The sequence below is a fragment of the Coffea arabica genome, chromosome 5c (assembly GCF_036785885.1).
Source record: "Coffea arabica cultivar ET-39 chromosome 5c, Coffea Arabica ET-39 HiFi, whole genome shotgun sequence".
Classification (NCBI taxonomy): Eukaryota; Viridiplantae; Streptophyta; class Magnoliopsida; order Gentianales; family Rubiaceae; genus Coffea; species Coffea arabica.
Window position 1 is genome coordinate 46,465,810 of NC_092319.1, and position 18,389 is coordinate 46,484,198.

Here is an 18,389-nt window from a genome sequence, read left to right on the forward strand (position 1 = left end):
TGAACATTTCATATATACAAGTCTTTGAATGAAATGGACGTTGCCAAAGGAACAAGGTTATGATAAAACACATGTCGCAATCCATAGTGTTTCAAATCTTAAATCATCCAATCAGAATATCCTGGCAGGCATTGGTGCTCATAAGTTGTCAGAATTGATTTATTTTCGGATGGGATTCGAACTTTATCCCATTCATTCGTAGTGAGTCTCAAAATCAGCCAGTCATGTCTGTGTTCTTTGTGAAAGGACAGGACCAAGACATAACGATTGGTGAGTCTCCCTTTCAAATGCCACTTAGGAAGTTGAGAATGGATAATGGTTTGCCATTTCCACCCTAAAATGAAACAGAAACAGTCGTCGAAGTGCAATAAAGGAATTAATCAACCCAGAAACATGCCACGATTCCAACACGCCTTAAAGAAAGCATATATCCCCAGTCAACTTGACAAACATGTCCGCTTCAACAGAGCCAAAGGTTACGTAACATCCACTAATCTGGAAATCGAAAAGGCAGAAAAAGAACTGTTGCATGGAACTCATTAAAGAGCAAGAAGAAGAAAAAAAATCTTGCAGGATTGCTTGTACGTTCTACCCATTTCTCCAATTCAATCTAGCATGTCCTCATTTAATGAAAAAGAATGAGAATCCAAGAAAGCACATGAAGCGTATTGTGTTCAGGAACAGCATCGAATAACCGTATGTATGAGCAAGAAAGTGATTTTAAGGTCTAAAATCATTTAATTTGCGCATTTCATGCGAAAGACCATGCGAGCGAGGCTAAAAGCGCTATACGTTAATAGTATTATATTTATGTAAAAGAGACAGAAATATTCAAGACTAGAAGGCACATTAAATTTCTTTATTTTCTAGCTCTTCCAGTCTCAATTGCATCAAGCCAAGAAACAACTTGATCGATGGAGGGTCTGCGTCTAGGCTCCTGGTCTATACATTTACAGGCTATAGCAAGCACCTCTAATAGCTGCTTTTCAAAATCTTTATCCCATATAGATGAATCAAATATCTCCTCCTCTCTCCTCTCAGATTTCATCTGAAACACCCATGAAACCAAGTCTCTGCAATTCTTCCCCTTGCAAACTTCAACAGGTCTCCTTCCGGTAAGAAGCTCAAGCAGAACAACACCAAAACTGTAAACATCTCCCCTGAAAGTTGCCGTCAATGTTTGGCTGTACTCCGGAGGTATATACCCCAGGGTGCCGACCAAATCGGTAGTGACATGGGTGTCATAAGGATGAAGTAACCTAGACAACCCAAAATCAGCTAAATGAGCTTCAAACCTCTCATCCAGAAGAATGTTGCTAGTTTTAATGTCTCGATGAATTATATTTGGCTCCTTATGCAGATAAGCTAATCCACGAGCAGCCCCTTGAGCAATCTTTAGCCTTGTTTCCCATCTAAGAAAGGAACTCCCATCGATCCTTTCATGCAACCAATAATCTAAGCTTCCATTCTCCATGTAGGAGTAAATGAGAAGCCTGTCATTTCCATGCCTGCAGTACCCTTGCAGAGAAACAAGGTTCTTGTGCTGAGCTCTTGAGAGTGCTTCTACTTCAGCTTGGAATTCACGTTCCATCTGCCCGCAATCACCAGATAGTCTCTTGATTGCAGCTTTTGTGCCATTAGGTAGGTCAGCCTTGAAAACAAGACCAAAACCTCCACAGCCAACAATATTTGTTTGGCCGAAATTGCTCGTTCCCTTCAGAATGTCTGCAACTGTGAGATCCTTGCAGTCAGCATTCTGGAAGAGCACCAACTTTGAAGGTCCAAATGCATCAGACAATCTCGGGGGCCTACTGATTTCATCCTCCAGGTCATCAATTGGATTTCCCATATCTCTTCTTGAAATTTTAAGCAGAACTAGGGCCAGGAGAATGGCAATTCCCACCCCTATACTAATTGTCAATCCAAGGATACTGCTCCGACCAAACTTGTTGTTTGAAGTTGCAGGAATAACAGGTTGAAGCCCAACATTATTAACTGCACAAGGAGAGATGATTTTCCCACAAAGTCCAGGGTTACCATCAAAGCTTGAGCTGGGGAAACTAAAAAACTGGCCACCAATTGGGATTGCTCCCTGCAAGTGATTATAAGCCACACTAAACTTTGATAGGAATGTTAGCTTATTGAATGATGAAGGAATTGATCCGTAGAGATCATTGAACGACAAATCCAGGACCTCCAGATTTCCCATATCAGAAATGGATGGAGGGATGGTTCCAGTAATATTATTCCTGCTGAGATCAAGGACATGGACTTGCTTCAACCGTCCAATTTCAGGCCAAATTGTTCCATTTAGTTTATTGTTGCTCAATAATATTGATGGAGGGAAACTTGAAGCTTGATTATACTGTAAACCACTAGAACTCTGATTTCGTTTGACAAAGAGAGGAATGCTGGTTGATGAGTTGAGACTTGGTGGATTGCTTTTTGCAGTTATGTGTCCCTTCAGCTCTGTTATACTTTTTGGAATTTCTCCCGTCAATGAGTTATTAGAAAAATCCAAGTAGAATAAGTTGTCCATCTGGCCAATCCATGGAGGAATACTTCCGTTCAAATGATTCCAGGACAAGTCAAGAACTTCCAACTTGCTGCAATTCAATAACCAACTTGGAATTTGGCCATTCAGGCCACAGTTCCCAAGTGCAAAAACCATCAAGTTCTGAAAACCACCTACATTTGTTGGAATTTTTTCACCATGGAAATTCTTGGTGAGGATGAGGGTAGTGAGGTTTCTGCAATTCTGCAGAACTGACAATGCTCCAGATAAACTTGTAAGACTGTTGTTGGACAAAGATAAGAACACAAGAGATGTGAGATTTGCATAACACTCAGGTACGTGGCCAGTTAGTTCATTCTTGGCAAGACTCAAAATTTTCAGCTCCTGGGAAGTAGATAGTGAGTCTGGTAGGGGACCGTAAAAGTGATTACTAGCAAGATCAAGAGTATACAGATTCGGTAATCCAGTGAAGTTAAGATCAATGACACCAGATAAAGAATTTTTTCCAAGATCAAGCACTCTTAGCTTAGAGCATTGGGCCAGGCTAGAAGGCAATGGCCCAGAGAACGAATTAGAATGTGCAACCAACTGCTCTAGTTTTGTCAAATTGCCAAATACATTAGGAAGTGTACCAGAAAACACGTTCCCGGATAAAACCAAAGATTTCAGATTGGAAAGCTTACTGAGTTGAGGGCTAAGCTGGCCAGAGAAATTGTTGGCAGAAAATGATAGCTGCTCCAAGGAAGTCACTGAATACAGGGACTCGGGAAGGGGGCCTGAAAAAGAATTTTCATCTAGATGTAGCTGCTGAAGAGAAGTGCTGCAATTGTCCAAGCCTTCAAGTCCACCAGAGAAACGGTTCAACGATAAATCAACAACCTGAATTTTCCTCGAGATACTGCAGAGCTGAGAGTCCAACTCCCCAGAAAAGGAGTTGTTGCTAATGATAAATTCAACAAGATTGGGAAATTTACCAAAATCAGTGAAGTTTCCAGTGAATAGATTGCTAGACAGATTCAGTGATTGGATTGACCTTAATATAATAAGTGCTGCCACCACTTGTCCAGATAACTTGTTATGGCTAAGATCAAGAGATTCCAGCAGCTGCAAATTGGAAAGATCAGAAGGCAATCCACCTTCGAGATCATTGTGTGAAAGATCAAGCAGCCTCAACTGATCCAAATTTCCCAAAGACTCTGAAATCACCCCTTTCAGCCCGTTTCTTGACAAATTTAACATGATCACTCTGCTTCCACCACAGACAACACCATCCCAGTTACAGCAACTGAGATCATTCGACCATGCTGAGATAATGGAGCCGTTTGTTAGATTTCCTGCAAATTCCTTCAATGCCGCAAGGTCATTTGGATGACAACCCTGGCTTTGGGCTTCAAGTCCCGAAAGCAAGCACATAAAACAAGCCAATAATAGTAAATTCATGATAGTCATGGGGAAAAGTTCCCTGACCACCATTAGTGAAACAACAGAACTTCACTGAGTAATCAAAGCCAACATCACCATCTATCCACTTAGTTCGAGCTGCCCATTATTGCTGGTGCATCGCTTTTCAGATTTTCGAAGGTAAAAGAACCAATCAGTACCACAAAGATCAAATGAAATCCTAAGGTAGTACGACAACGGATAACTATCTGAGAGCAACAAATTGCCCAATTTACAGGGGGATTGATAGACAGAAGTGAGGAAACCCAGATACAGATATATAAGTACACTTCATGCCTCTAGAAAAAGGTACTGAGCTACCATCCCCGGCCCCAAAAAAACTGGACTTTCATTGCATTGATTTCCCAAATGAAGAGAAATTCAGCATCTCAATCCCAAAAAGAACCCAAAGATCACAAAAAAAAAAAAGGGGGTTTAAGAAACAAAAACCAACAACACCAACTTAGTGCTGAAGCAAGAAATGTCACTACTTGGACAAAAATAAAAAATGTCACTACAATTTAGGAACCCCACTTGGTTTCAGATCCCTAGATCAGAAACTAACAAGCAAACATTAAAATTCAAGTCAAATCAATAGGTTGAAATGGGGAGAGAACCTTCTTTTGCTCCAAAAGGGCACCGATATTTCAACGCTCCATCACTTCAGAGTGAAGCAATTGTCACTTGTGAACACAACCCTCGACAGTGAAGAGGCACAGTTCCTTCTTTTAGAAGTACAATCAAGCAATGAATCAGGGGGAAGAGGGACAATGAAAAAGAACAGAGCCCCACTTTGTCTCTTGAGTCAGTAAATAGTGAAATTGAGAAATCTCAACTCAAGCGAAGAAAAAATAGGGAAAGTACACTGTAGTTTTATAAGGGTGAGAAAATCCAAGTTAATAAATGGACAGAAAACTGGTGGACTGATTTGAAACGATGACACGGGAGCTGACTTTTAATGCAGCACGGCAAATTTGTTTAAGTACCCCATGGTTCAGAGTTTCCACAGATCACAAGTCTGAGTCAATTGTCAATACCCACATTTGTCCCCAGTCCACAGTCTCACATAAGAAAATGCGTGTGATTGTGTGGGAGTTCTGAGTGGGAGATTTGATTGATGGATGGATGGATGGATGAGGTTGGAATTAATTGGTGCATTCTTACGAGGACAGGCGTGAGATTTTAGTACGACTTATTTTTCGTCCTCTCCCCCACAGCCCGCACTGCGCGTGTACCGTAAAACTGGCAACCAAATCATGAAAGGTGTTTTTTTACCTTGATTTTCTCCTCCTTCTTCCTTTTTCCCTCTATAGAATCACCAAATTTTCTTTAAAATTGTGAGATTTGAAGAAGATAGTCCAGCTAAGTAAAGTTTCAACGTACTCTGCATGGTTTTTTTTAACAATAAGGCTTAATTCGATGGTCAAGTTATAATTAACTTTTATGAATCCGTTAAGATTAAAATCCTCAGGTGTAATTTTTTTTTTTTTTAAAAATGTTGCAGCACGCGCGTTGAGGTAGAGACTAGAGAGTGCGAATGTTTTATAAACAGCTGGCAGCGAGACCGAAAAGTCAAAGAAGTGAGATTCGATGATGACCGGGAAGCAGGAAAGGATGGGCGGCAGTAGCCGGTAGCATGGAGCGGCGGGGCTGGCGGAAGTCACGGGGTTTGGGAGGTGATTTGTTTGTGAAGTTAAGGAGATCCATTCCCAAAGGGGTTGTCGGGTCAACTACTCAAAACCTACTTCTTATGTATGATGCGAGAGTAGGACATGTGAACGTACCATAAATGTAAGACTCGGTTGCTGATTGCTGGATTGGATTGCGACAATAATAATACTCCGTCCTCTTCCAACTTTAGTGGTTAGTCAAGAAGGGCTTTTGCCAGCATTGATTGATGATTTGATTCTGGTAAGGTGCAAGAATTTTTGTGGGAAGTAATTGCCTAAATTGGTAATGACCATACAAATCAATTCGTCCAATTGCATACCGAATACGAGTAATTATTTATGTAGATTAGGTAGGTTCACATGTTTAATCACGTCCAAGTGTTTTAACTTTTTTATGGAACTTTGTGATAAACAAACATCCTTCATTCATTATCCACTGCATTAAAAAAAAAAAAAAAATCTATAGCATATTGCATGGTGCTTATCGTGTTGTGGAATAAAGATTTTCAAGAATATAATGATATTATTGTGTCCTTACTTAGGAGCCATAGGGTGTTTGTTATCGTAGTAGAGTGGTCAATAGTAATAACTTTTGATGAAAATTTATAGTGTGTGTGTTTTTAACGTGGAATGGATTTTACAATTTATTATTTCTTTTCTTTTCTTTTCCATTTGTTGAAACCAACTGAAACGGTGGTGGCATTTTGTTTTCTTATTTTTACATTTAAGGAGAATAAGATGGGGTGATTAAGATGATTTCCTAATAGCAAGTAATTAATCAGAAAACCCATCCATAGAAGAGACCTATCATTCCTCTTGATTTATTTCCATTGGCCCCAAGAAAATATCATGTATGGATATAATTGAATTTGAAACCCCGCCGTAGGGTTGAAATCCATTTAGTTACAAGGCTGAGGACAATTGCTTTCCTGAAACCTTCTTTAGTCGTGGTTAGAGGTGTTATCGAGTCGAATCGAGCTCGAGTAGCACCATACTCGAGTTCGAGCTCAATCAAAATTTGTGCTACTCGATCGAGTAAAAAAATTTGGACTCGAGCTCGACTCGATAAAATAAAACTAAACTTGAGCTCGACTCGTTTGAGCTCGAATAAGCTCAAGTAAATATCAAGCCCGAGCTACTCGAGCTCGAGCTCGAGTTTTGAAATAAATCTATAATTTTTTTTAAATATATAATATATAATATAATATAAATATATAATATAAATAAAATATGAAAGTTCGATTAAGCTCGACGAGCACTTGAGCTACTCGCGAGCAGCTTGACTTGCTAGCACCCCTAGTCGTGGTAGAATGGTTAACAATTTTGGGAAGTGTTAATAGCACTTTACTTTCTATTATTCACATTCTCATCATTTGTATTATCACATAGTCTAATAAATGAAAAAGTATATGATAAAAATAATGGCAGAATTGCGATAAACAAAAAGGGGATTACAATTAACAATTCCCCATAACTTTCATGTTCCATCATTCTATTGCTCTCTGTGTTTGATCCATCGAATTAGAGCAGCACACCATGTTAAAAGGATAGAAGGAAGCTTGCTTTTAATTAAGGCCAAGAAATTAAGTAGCTGCTTTCATATTTCGAGGGATTAAGAGTCCGTCTCGATTACTACTATTTTTAGGAGTTATCGTAAAAAAACAAAAAAGTATTATAACAATTTAATATATAAATATATATGTACGAGGTAATAAGTGATACCGGCGTTCCTAAAAAAAAAACCCGAGGTACTGTCACCGAACATTTTTTCTCTCCGTTTCCTCTTTCTCATTTCTTGCTTGATAATGATGTAAGAAAACAAATAGTTCAGCAGCAGGTAAGCGAAGTTTTGACATAATAAGGTGCTATCGTTGTCATTCGATCAAAAGCAGAAAAAAAAAATTGGGTATGCTACTATAAAAAGAATAATAACTAATGTCCTCCCATGACATTGAGGTCCACTCGTCAAAACAAATTTTTATTAGTGTGTTCGAATGCGTGTGGGCATATATGACATGATTGCATTATTAAGCTTGCTTGGCAAGCTTTTTAGAGTGCTACAAAGTAGTAGTGTAATTAGTGGGACTGCCAATTTACAATGATGATATCAACTCTATCATCAGTGACAGTTGTGAGTTTTGCTGGGAAGCTTTCTGCTTTCTGACTTTTTGGGCGCTGAACTGTTGAACCAGAACTTTTTCATAGAGTACAGCAATGGACACCTGCACTTTTTTTTTTTTTTTTTTTTTTTTTTTTTAGTGGCACCCAATAAAAAAAATTATTTAACACTAACACAGATTGAGTCAGTTTAATGTGGGCTAGCAATTGGTCCTCTTCCTGTACGACTTAGCATATTATTATTATTTGCCAATGCTGGCCTCTAGTGGCGTGTTGTCGATGCTCGACAGCAACCTTTGACAAGATTTAGTCCTAAATTAAGCATTATTGATGCCAAAAGTAGCAGGCTTTGAGTTCTGCTCAAGAGTCAAACCAATTAGAAGTGAGAGAAACTTTTTAGCCTCGAAAATTTCGGGAGTAACACAAAGAAGGGCCGGGGTAGGGTAACACAAATTTTATTCCTCGAGTAAAATTTACGACATCATCCCCAGTTCAAAAATTCACCGAGCCATTGCTCCTCAACATACTAACGATAACAAAGTTCATTCGTATTCGGTTCTATTGACTTTGATGAATATATTTAAAATAAATAAAATCCAAGAACTATTACTAAAGGTTATTATTCGAAACAACCCCATCAAATGAATATTGGGACATGCTTGTCTCTTTTTCTCTTTAAGAAAAAAAAAAAAAACTTAAAGAGAGAGAGACTCTAAGCATGCCCATGTCAAAGGGTCATTGAAATGCTATCACATTTCTGCTTGGGCTCATTGGGTGGGTCTTCTTTCTATACGTCTACTTCAATCTGGAAAACCATAGACAGACCAGGGCTATATCGGGCTGGTCCATGAACTACCAACACTTGCCTTTGGGCTGGAAGCAGGTAGTTGGGTGGATAAAATCCAGTCGAACATTTATTCCTCGTTTGGATTGTAGGGAATGGTGGGAGCGGATCAATTATCAAGTACGCCTGAGAAGAATCAAGCCTGAGCTCGTCAATTGTCAGGGGAGTCGAAAGAGTTGCTGACATGGCTGAAATCAAGTGCATAGGAGTGGTTGGAGCCGGCCAAATGGGTTCCGGAATCGCCCAACTAGCTGTCGTCAACGGCGTCGACGTCTGGCTTCATGATACCGAGGCTGAAGCTCTCTCCAGAGCCCACAATTCAATTTCTAAAAACATTGAACGCCTGGTCTCGAAGGGTCACCTTTCTCAGGTTCCCACCACCCATATATCTATTTCTTTTGGTGTAAAAAATGAACTTTCCATCTTCGTTTTTCGTTTTTTGAAGTTCTTTGTAGAAAACTCGGCATCTTTATGTAATTCGATGCTTAATTTAAGTGGAGTTAGAGCAACACTAATGTCTCATTCGTAACGAGCTTGCATGTTTTCCCCCTCTTCTAATTGTTGTTGGCGGGGTGTATTTGTCCTTATAGTATTAGATTCTGTGCTGCAACGATAGAAGGCCGGAGATACTAATCCCTTTAAGAGAATAACCCATGTGACAAACTTAATTGAATAATTAAATCGAAACGGGGTTCATAATCATGGCTTGGAACTGGTTAGTACTAGCATTTTGGAATAATACCTGGATTAGCTGTTGCAGATTAATCAAAGTCAACTACTTAAATACTGTGTTTGGTTATCTATCAGAATTGGAATTCAATGGGGAATTGGAATTGCATCCTAGGGCCATGTAGCGAAACAAGCAAGTAGGAAGCACTTCTAATTTCAATTGGAATCCTTATGGAGAACCGAAGACAGCCCAAGTGTTTAAAAAGTAAGCTATAATGTCTCTTCTTCCCCCTGCTGTAACTTTTTAACAGGCTGTAGAGGCTGATGCTGCAAGGCGTTTACGCTGTACTTCCAATCTGGATGATCTTATTTCAGTTGATATGGTGATTGAGGCTGTTGTTGAGTCTGAGGATGTGAAGAAGAAGTTATTTGTTCAATTGGATACAATTCTAAAAGGCTCTGCAATCTTGGCATCAAATACAAGTTCCATTTCCATTACTCGTTTAGCATCAGCAACAAGCAGACCCAGCCAGGTTACCTTTGAAGTGCTTGATACTTGATGAATCAATTTGCATTTGTGTCATTGTTTACAGTTATAGGTTTAGGTAAGAGTGAAAAATGAAGGTCCAGATAACTTCTGAGTATTTGTGCTTGGTTGCCTTTAATCTTGCGTTGTTGGTCAGGTTGGTTATATGAGCTCCCCTCATTTACTTTATCATGTTGCAGGTGATTGGCATGCATTTTATGAACCCTCCACCTATTATGAAACTAGTTGAGATTATCAAGGGGGCAGATACATCAGATGATACTTATAATGCCACTAGATGCTTGGCTGAGAGGTGATTTAATGTTAAATCTTATATTTATCAACACTAAAACAAACATACTCCGTGCCTTTTACACACTTTGATTGATTTCAATGTTCATCTGTCATCGATATGCTAGTGACGTTAGCAAAATTTGCATCCTTTCTGCCTCAAAAAATTTTTAAGTACTATAAAAATTAATATAAAAACTTAATCCAAAAATTTTGAACCCCTAACATTTTTTTCATATATAAATTTAAAATTTCATTTTATAAAGATAAGAAAATAGGCTAAAATTTATCATAAATTGGTAATGCTAAAAAATAAGCAAGTTAACAAATTAAGAAAAAATAAAATAATAAGATAAAACCAACAAATAATAATAATAATGTTAACATCATGACAAAATGAAAAATTTGAAAAAAAAACAAGTAGGGGAAAAGAAGAGACTTGGGGAGAAGAGAATTTTAAATGGGTTAATTGGGTTTGATGGGCTACCCAATAATACCCATTTATTAAATGGGTATTATTGGGTAACCCATTTATACCCATATACAAAAATTTAAGATACCCATACCCATCTATTCATGGACGGGTATGGGTAAATCTAGTTAAGTGGGTTGATTTGCCGCCTCTACTTCTAGCATTGGAATACATTTTTGGTTGTGGCATAGTGCTAGAGTTATGTGAGTTCAACTTCTTGCCAAAGTATGCACATTTGGGAGTGAATTCGGTCTGTATGATAGAGATGGGTGGAAGTATAGGGCTATATTACAAATCCTGAAACTCTTAACAGTAACCCTGCACAAAGGCTTGTCAACTATTGAAGTTTGAAATATAATTTTCTGACATGTCTATTGTAGATGAATAGATATGTACTTGTATAATTTCGTATATGTGCTTTTACATAATAAAGTCATTGGAGCCACTGGATTTGTAGGATGGGAAAGACAGTCATTTGCTCCAATGACTATCCTGGCTTCATTGTAAACCGAATTCTGATGCCAATGATAAACGAAGCATTTCATGCACTGCATACTGGAGTAGCAACAAAGGAAGACATCGATACGGGAATGAAGCTGGGGACAAACCATCCAATGGGTCCTCTAGAGCTTGCTGATTTGATTGGGCTCGATGTTTGCTTGTCAATAATGAAAGTTCTTCAGGCTGGCCTTGGTGACAGTAAATATGCTCCGTGTCCTCTTCTTGTGCAGTATGTTGATGCTGGTCGACTTGGCAGAAAACGCGGTGTTGGGGTTTATGACTATAATACGAGGCCCAAAGAAAAAAAACCATTGGCTCAACTTTAATATTCTTCAAGTATGAAAATAACGAGAATCTCAATTATGCATTTTCCACATGACATGTCTGAAACATGACTTTGACTGTTGAGGTAAGATTAAGAGTGCTCTACTACGGAGTCCTGGAAGCTTGAAAGTTCCATAATCTTGTTGTAGCGTCTTCCTGGAGCCCAAGCTGTGGTAGATTTAGTCTGGTTGTTCATTTCAAAATAAACATGTAAGTTACTGAAATAGGATTATGCATGTTTGTAAAATTGATAAATAGAAGAGAAAATGAAACTCTCTTATCTGGCATACAGCAGGAAAGATGGCTTGTGAAAGTTTATGAATACTGTGAAGATCCAGTGATTATGCTTTTACCTGTTTGCCTCCTTTTGCTACTAGATACAAGTGTGTGAATACTACTATAATCTGTTGAATTGAATACCATAATAATGGTTGGTGATGGAAATCCTTTATCTCTTTGGTAAGAATCAATCGAGAATGCTAATCAGCACTTGGACATCAGGTCAATCTATTGCATTCTAGACTGCCATGTAATTGTCGCGCGCATCGTTGTTCACAGGGTAAATAATAGAGGATTTTACAGATGAACTACTCTAGGCTTTCCCTATATATGATGATCTTCCAAAAGGGTTTTGGTTTTCTGATAGTCACGGGTGATCTAAGCTATCGGGTCCTTCAAGCTCTGTGCAATCAACCAGGCATATGCAAAGACTCTAGCTGCCCTTATCAGTTATCACAACCGACACACTTCTCAGGAATCTGTTAACCATCCGCTAGTAGGAGAAAGGAGTGATTTGAGTTTGCTTTAATAGCTATTGAGCGCTGTTATACTTCTTATTGCTCCTTCAATGATGGATTTACCCACCGCTCGTTTACATGTTCTGTTGTTGAATGATGTCTTTCAACAGTAGTTGGTATGGTGTTCAAGAAAGCTCTCTTATAGAAGTCTGTTCTCTATAATGCTTGCCAGTTGCCTGCCCAAAATATCTTATATTGAGTTGATTAAACCACAAAGTAGTCCCTTCTTTTCAAAGTTGATGGCCCACCAAAGTTCCCTATTTGTAGGGTACCCCAAATTCCCTCATTGTCATTGCCCACCCAAAGCAATTTCATGCCAGCATATAGTTGTCTTATTGATAGCATGGCCACTCATCATGAAAGCGATTGAAATGGAATCCAACAGTAAAAGGTGTACTATTCTCCAAAAGAATTCTAGTGAAAACGGAAGATAAAAAGAAACAAGAAGGGCTAAAGCACAAAAACTTTCCCGTGTGCACCATTTGGGATAGTGGGGAAGAGAGAAGCATGAAGTTCTTATTCCAGTGCCCCTGTTGCTCCTGTTTCTGCTTCATGAAACCCAAGGCAGGCAAACCAAAGCCAAAAGAGGAGCCAAAGCCAAAGGAGCAGCCAAAGCCGAAGGAAGAGAAGAAGGAAGCCAAGGGAGAGTAACCTTATCGAGCAACGACTCTTTTTAAGTAATTTATTCTCTTTATTTACCCTTATGATTTTATTTGCGACCATTCAACAGGCGAATGGTGGTAGAAGCAATTGTATGTTTTTCCTAAATCTGTATCGAGTTACGACGTACTCGGGTTACCAGGCATGTTGCTTGTCCAAGTGTACTCAAATGGGAATTAATTCTCGCATAACCATTTCAGCATTGTAAATTGTTCTGCTAGTTCTCTTTTCTGCTTGAGTTTGCTTTCTCTGGATGCTTTAAAATTTGTTGTTTTTTGTGTGGGTTGTTGTTGGGGGGGGGGGGTGGATAAGAAACGGGCAGTGCCCTTGTTTGCTTTCAACAACAGCGATGAATATATGTACTGAATATGCCAGAATTGCCTGAGAAAGTTTTATGCTTAGATCCAGGTTATCGTTGTCAGTGTGCATTTCTCTAGACGTTTGATGATGATGCTGATGATTTAGCAGGTTATAGGGTCATATCATTTGTTTTTGGATTTAAACGCGAATACGAGGATTTCTACCCAAATTTGGAGAACTTCAGTTCGCATCTTAAACATCTCTGGGAGAAATTAACTTGAAAACTTTAAACCTAAACTCTTTATAGAAGTGCCAGGCGATGATTTTCAACTAGTATTCATCACTGGGTAGCAAGCATGTGCAATATTCCGAGGAGTTAAAAATCTGGAAAATCCTTAAACTATTGTGGTTATCTACTTTTAACCCCTTATTTAAATTTTGTTTTCGATTGGCCCCTGAACATTTAAAATCGCATACTTTAAAATCGCATACTTTAAGGACTTCCGGTGATTTTAGGCACAAGTCTAGCCAGATTTAAAGGGTTTTTTTTTTGTCCGTTTACAATTAAAGTATCGGGACCAGCATTAGAAACCCTAAAAAAAGGCATCCCTTCAACGACCGCTGAAGAAGTAGAAGAACAAGGTGTAAGAGTGAAACTTGAAAATGCATAGCCAACAGATTGTACATATGGATATTGGAGTGTCTCTTTTGTTATTGGATTAAAGGTAGCAATGGATGTTTCTTTGTCCATTAGCAACGAACCCTCTTCGGAACGGCAGATTGCATGATCTTTTAGTGCCTCGGGAATTGACAAAGAGTACTTGGCATTCCGCTTGTAATCAACAAAGCTGTAGAATCCTCTTGATCTTTCCAGAAATATTAGACATGGAAAGAATGTGTTGGTGGTCCTCATCGGAACGGTGGAGTTTCCGATGAAGGCGTAGAGTCTGTTGACACATCAAAAGTCTATGCAGTCAGCAAAAGAAAGTTTTCCAGCCGTGATAGCAAGTATTTTTGAAGGGACATCACACAGCAATTTCCTTTGTTTTGTTTCTCCTGATTTATTCTCCACCAAACTCTTCACCTTGATTTCCTTTTGTTCCACCTCCATTCGTCCTCTTAGTTGTTGTTCTTCCTCTTCTAATTTTCCGGAGATTCTAACAATTTCTTGCTGATGATTACTAGTGTCTCCCCTGTGATGATTATCCTAAAAAGAGGCAATCCTCGACTTTTCAGAGGATTTTTTTTGAAGAAAATCTAATGGTGTTTTGAAGAAATTGAAGGGCTACCTCTTTTTAGGGATACTAGTCCTGATGCTTCAATTGTGAATGGGCAAAAATGCCCTTTAAATTGAGTTCGATTTATGCCTAAAATCACCAAAAGTTCTTAAAGAATGCAGTCTTAATTATTTAAGAACTAATCAAAAACAAATTTTAGACGAGGAGCCAAAGTAAACAAATTTTAAGGACTCCACAGGCTTTTTACTTTATTCTGAGAAGCTAGCTTCCCTATTATTTTAGGAGAATGTTAACGGCACTCCCTATTTTGTTATCCACACTTTCCCTATATAGGTTTGTTTGGATTGTAAATTATTTGAGATATTTTTACTGTAGCACTTTTTATAATGTGATATATGTGAGATAAAAAGATAATTAGAAAGATAAAAAACTGTATTAAAAATTATAATGGTGATGTAAGCAAATATATTTAGAAAAATAACCCACTATCCAAACAAAACCGCCCTATAACTTTTTTTTCTCCTCGTGACCACAGATTGCCCTTGCAAAACGAAAGCTTTGATAGATTGAAGTGACAATTGAAACTTTCTTCTTTTCTACAAAAAATCAATTATGGAAGACAGTCCTCTAATAGAGGATATATTATAAACTGAGCAAGATATGTGGTCTGATGAAATCCAATTTGTAGAAAATTTCACCTTTTTATCAGCATTTTTATTCCCCCAAAGCCTGCTAATCATGGTACGGTATGAAAATTCTTTTGGTGCATGCACTTTTGTGGCTCATGTGAGTTGAATATTTTGGTTGCTTTTTTTTTTGGAATTCTTTAAAGATCTACCATTGTTCTGTTTTTCTTTTTATACGGTATAGCATAAAGACCTATTAAAAATTTAAATCTTGAAAGAGTAATATATGGTTCGTCAAGTTTAAGGAATTATATTTTAAGTTTTGAACTTGCATTGTAAAGATTAATTTTTAGCATTCTGTGGTTTTATTAATTTTTATTCGTATTTTAGTTGAAATTTTTGAACAAAATTGCACAAGCTATGCTATTAGAAAATTTCAAAACGACCATTTGTCAATCTACGGCCACGAGAAGGAAAATATTGCAAGGATATTGTAATAGCCTCTTCTTGATAAGAAAGATGAGATAGTAAGAGCGTGACCAATAGAAAAGGGTGTACTAACAATATTTGTGGTCATTTTATCTTTTCAACAGTCTTTTTATCTTAAATACATCGTGAGTCATCATAAAAAAGTTACTATAATTATTTCAATGGTTATTATCACCTTACCCGTTTAAACTATATCACTACTATCGATTTATCCCCTAACATTATCTTTTAGTCACTTCATCCCAGAAGTAATTCAACTCAGCATGTAAAGAAATTTTGGACAAAAATACCCTTTTATTCTATAGCATTACTACATTGTTATTATTACTTTATTCCTATAAATTATAGTGATATAATCGATTTAATTCCTAACATCATTTTCTTGGCATTTTACTTCATTGTTAATCTAACTACTATAGTAAAAAAATTTTAAATATATTTACCCTTATATATATAATTAAAAATAAAAAATTTAGAATAATTATTCTTTTTTTTTCAATTTAAGAGATCCAAAAATATAAAAATAAAAGGATTTTTTCAAATTTCTTTTTTCACACTTATTAATACTATGAAAAGAAAAAGGATAGGAATGAAGGAGACAGAAAATTAGATTTTGCAAAGAAAAAAAAAAGGTCTAACATTATCATATTAATTTAAGGTTGTTGAAATTAGAATTGAAATCTGGTGGTAAACGGTAAACTGAAATAATTTTAAAATAATAAAAGTATTTGATTCTTTCTTATTTTGTATTTTCTAAAAAAAGAATTGACCTCTCTCTCTCTATCTATCTCTCTCTCCGTCTCTCCCTCTCCCTCCCCCTTCCAATCTTTCTATTTTTTTAATATCAATAAGATTGTCAACAAGAAATAAATTAATACTTTGACTTTTTTTCTTGATACTAAAGAGGAGAAGAACCATTCTAAATTTTTTATTATTTTTATTATACAAAGAGGAGGGTACTTTCTTTTAAAGTTTTTTAACTTGCTAAGTTGATTTAATAGTGGGATAAATTACCTAAAAAATAACTCTATGGGATAAATTGATAATGAGACTATAGTTTATGGGGGTAAAATGATAATAACTTTAAGGGCTAACTTGTCTTTTTACTTTAATTAACAAACTCCGTTAAATTTGACCGTTAGTCTTGGAAGTAAAATAACTAAAAGATAACGTTAAGAGGGAAATGAGTAATGTGTGTTGTCCATAAATTATACTCCTTAAAATTTATTAATTGTTAATTGATTTATAGTACACAAAGGGCAAATCTGGTACAAAATTCTAATTTCACTCCCTAAAATAATATTTTAATCATTTGGACTAAATTTGCAAAGGACTAGTAACCTCAGGGGAGGTCAGTGTAATTTTTCAAATCACAGGGAAGGTCAGTGCAAATGTCAGAAACTTCATGGGAGGTTTTTGCAATTATCCCTTGTTTTATTAATAGAATTTGACAAAATGGCCTTGTTAGCCAATTCCGTGTCATATTTAATAGTTTAGTGAGTTTTTGGGCCGTTCACTTCTCTAATATTAATTAATAAGAGTCTGATTGAGTTTGTACTAATACTGTGGACAGAAGATGTTCATGGACTGGATTGCATTTTTCTGAAATTTTTGTAAAAAAAATTACTATAATGATTGGATATATATGAGATAAAAAAGTGATTAAAAAATATATTCACGGAAACGTAACAATTTTTCAATGCAATTTTTTAAAAAAAAAGTGATTTGAAAAATTGCTTTCCAAACAAGTGTTAAACGGTGCCTTAACTATTGGATTTGAGTTCTAAATTTGAATTTGAACTTTCAGGATTCGCTATTTCTACGCATACGGCTCCAGCAGGCGGTTGCGTGATTTCCTGCAATATTCCGTTGACCACCCGCCTACCAGTCAAATTTTCTTTTCCACCTGTTGTATAGAGTACTAGTCGTGGATTTGTTTTGTTCATTGTTGGACCGTGATGCTACCTACCGACTGTCAGTTCATTTACTTTGCTTAGGGATAATATCAGAAACCTCCTTTGGAGTTTCTCTTAATATCATTTGACAGCCCTCATATTTTAGAAATAATCACTTACCTCCCTTACTGATAATACACTCATTCGGCACATAATTCACAATATATCAAATAAATGGAGCTCAAAAATAAAAAAATAAAAATCACCTTTCTTCTTTTTCCCTTTTCTCCATCATTCTCTTTTACTCATATTTTTTGGATGATTATGCAATATTTTTTTTGTAAATTATAATAAACTAAATTTTGTTTATCTTTTAGTTTTTGTGATTGTGATAAAGTGAGGTATGATTTATTTGCTTATTTTAAGTTGATTTTTAAAATGACTGGTATAGTTTAATGGTTTGAACAAAGGTTGGAAAGATGTTGGAAAAAAATAGAAATTCATAAGAAATCAGTTTTAAACATATATAATAAAATTGATGCAAGCGTATTTATTTTTGAATATATTTTTATTTTTTCAAATTTATATTTTTATGGAGTATAGTATTGTGATGTGGTAATACTACAAGAGATTATTTTTGAGGTAAAAAAAAATACAATCATATTGATTTTGAAAAAATATAGGCCTAAGAATCAATTTATTTTTGAAGTTCGATATATATAAAAGCACACTTCCTTGCAGGACTCTTCTTGTCTGGATGGATAAGGATGGAATTATGACATTTTCCATGGACCAGGGCAACATGGCTGTGTTTCGTCCGGTTGCGTATAATTATTGTATTTCTTTCCAAATTCGGTATTGTTATATATATATATATATATATATATATATGTATAGTGAGAATATACCAAATTAGATAGGTGCATGGCATGAGAATACACCAAATTTAGTAGACAATACAACTTGGATATAAGCCACTTGGATATATATATATATATATATATGTATGTATAG

At 36.6% G+C, this 18,389-nt stretch overlaps 2 protein-coding genes across 3 annotated transcripts; one reads left to right on the forward strand and one right to left on the reverse strand.

Annotated features, from left to right (window-relative positions):
• Positions 1–789: 789 nt before the first annotated feature.
• On the reverse strand, positions 790–5,008 carry LOC113691043 (phytosulfokine receptor 2-like). Of its 2 annotated transcripts, none has more exons than XM_072051296.1 (2): positions 4,573–5,008; positions 790–4,078 (listed from the first exon to the last, which is right to left on the reverse strand). In XM_072051296.1, exon 2 carries the CDS (start codon positions 3,986–3,988, stop codon positions 860–862), a length of 3,129 nt encoding a protein of 1,042 aa, XP_071907397.1. In that variant the 5' UTR covers positions 3,989–4,078; positions 4,573–5,008; the 3' UTR covers positions 790–859. The 2 variants fall into 2 exon arrangements, with proteins under 2 accessions (XP_071907397.1, XP_027065021.1); XM_027209220.2 differs by having other exon boundaries at positions 790–3,455; positions 3,549–5,007.
• A 3,651-nt stretch (positions 5,009–8,659) lies between these two features.
• LOC113690915 (uncharacterized) lies at positions 8,660–13,036 on the forward strand. Its single transcript, XM_027209042.2, has 4 exons — positions 8,660–8,957; positions 9,568–9,789; positions 9,983–10,095; positions 11,003–13,036. Exons 1-4 carry the CDS (start codon positions 8,772–8,774, stop codon positions 11,370–11,372), a joined length of 891 nt encoding a protein of 296 aa, XP_027064843.1. The 5' UTR covers positions 8,660–8,771; the 3' UTR covers positions 11,373–13,036.
• The last annotated feature ends 5,353 nt before the right edge of the window (positions 13,037–18,389 follow it).

Excerpts from the sequence above, each read along its gene's own strand:
- LOC113691043 (XM_072051296.1), bottom strand. The coding sequence starts at position 3,988 with ATGGTGGTCAGGGAACTTTTCCCCATGACTATCATGAATTTACTATTA.
- LOC113690915 (XM_027209042.2), top strand. The coding sequence starts at position 8,772 with ATGGCTGAAATCAAGTGCATAGGAGTGGTTGGAGCCGGCCAAATGGGT. Across the intron at positions 8,958-9,567 it reads CGAAGGGTCACCTTTCTCAG|GCTGTAGAGGCTGATGCTGC; the intron begins GTTCCCACCACC and ends ACTTTTTAACAG. Across the intron at positions 10,096-11,002 it reads ACTAGATGCTTGGCTGAGAG|GATGGGAAAGACAGTCATTT; the intron begins GTGATTTAATGT and ends CTGGATTTGTAG.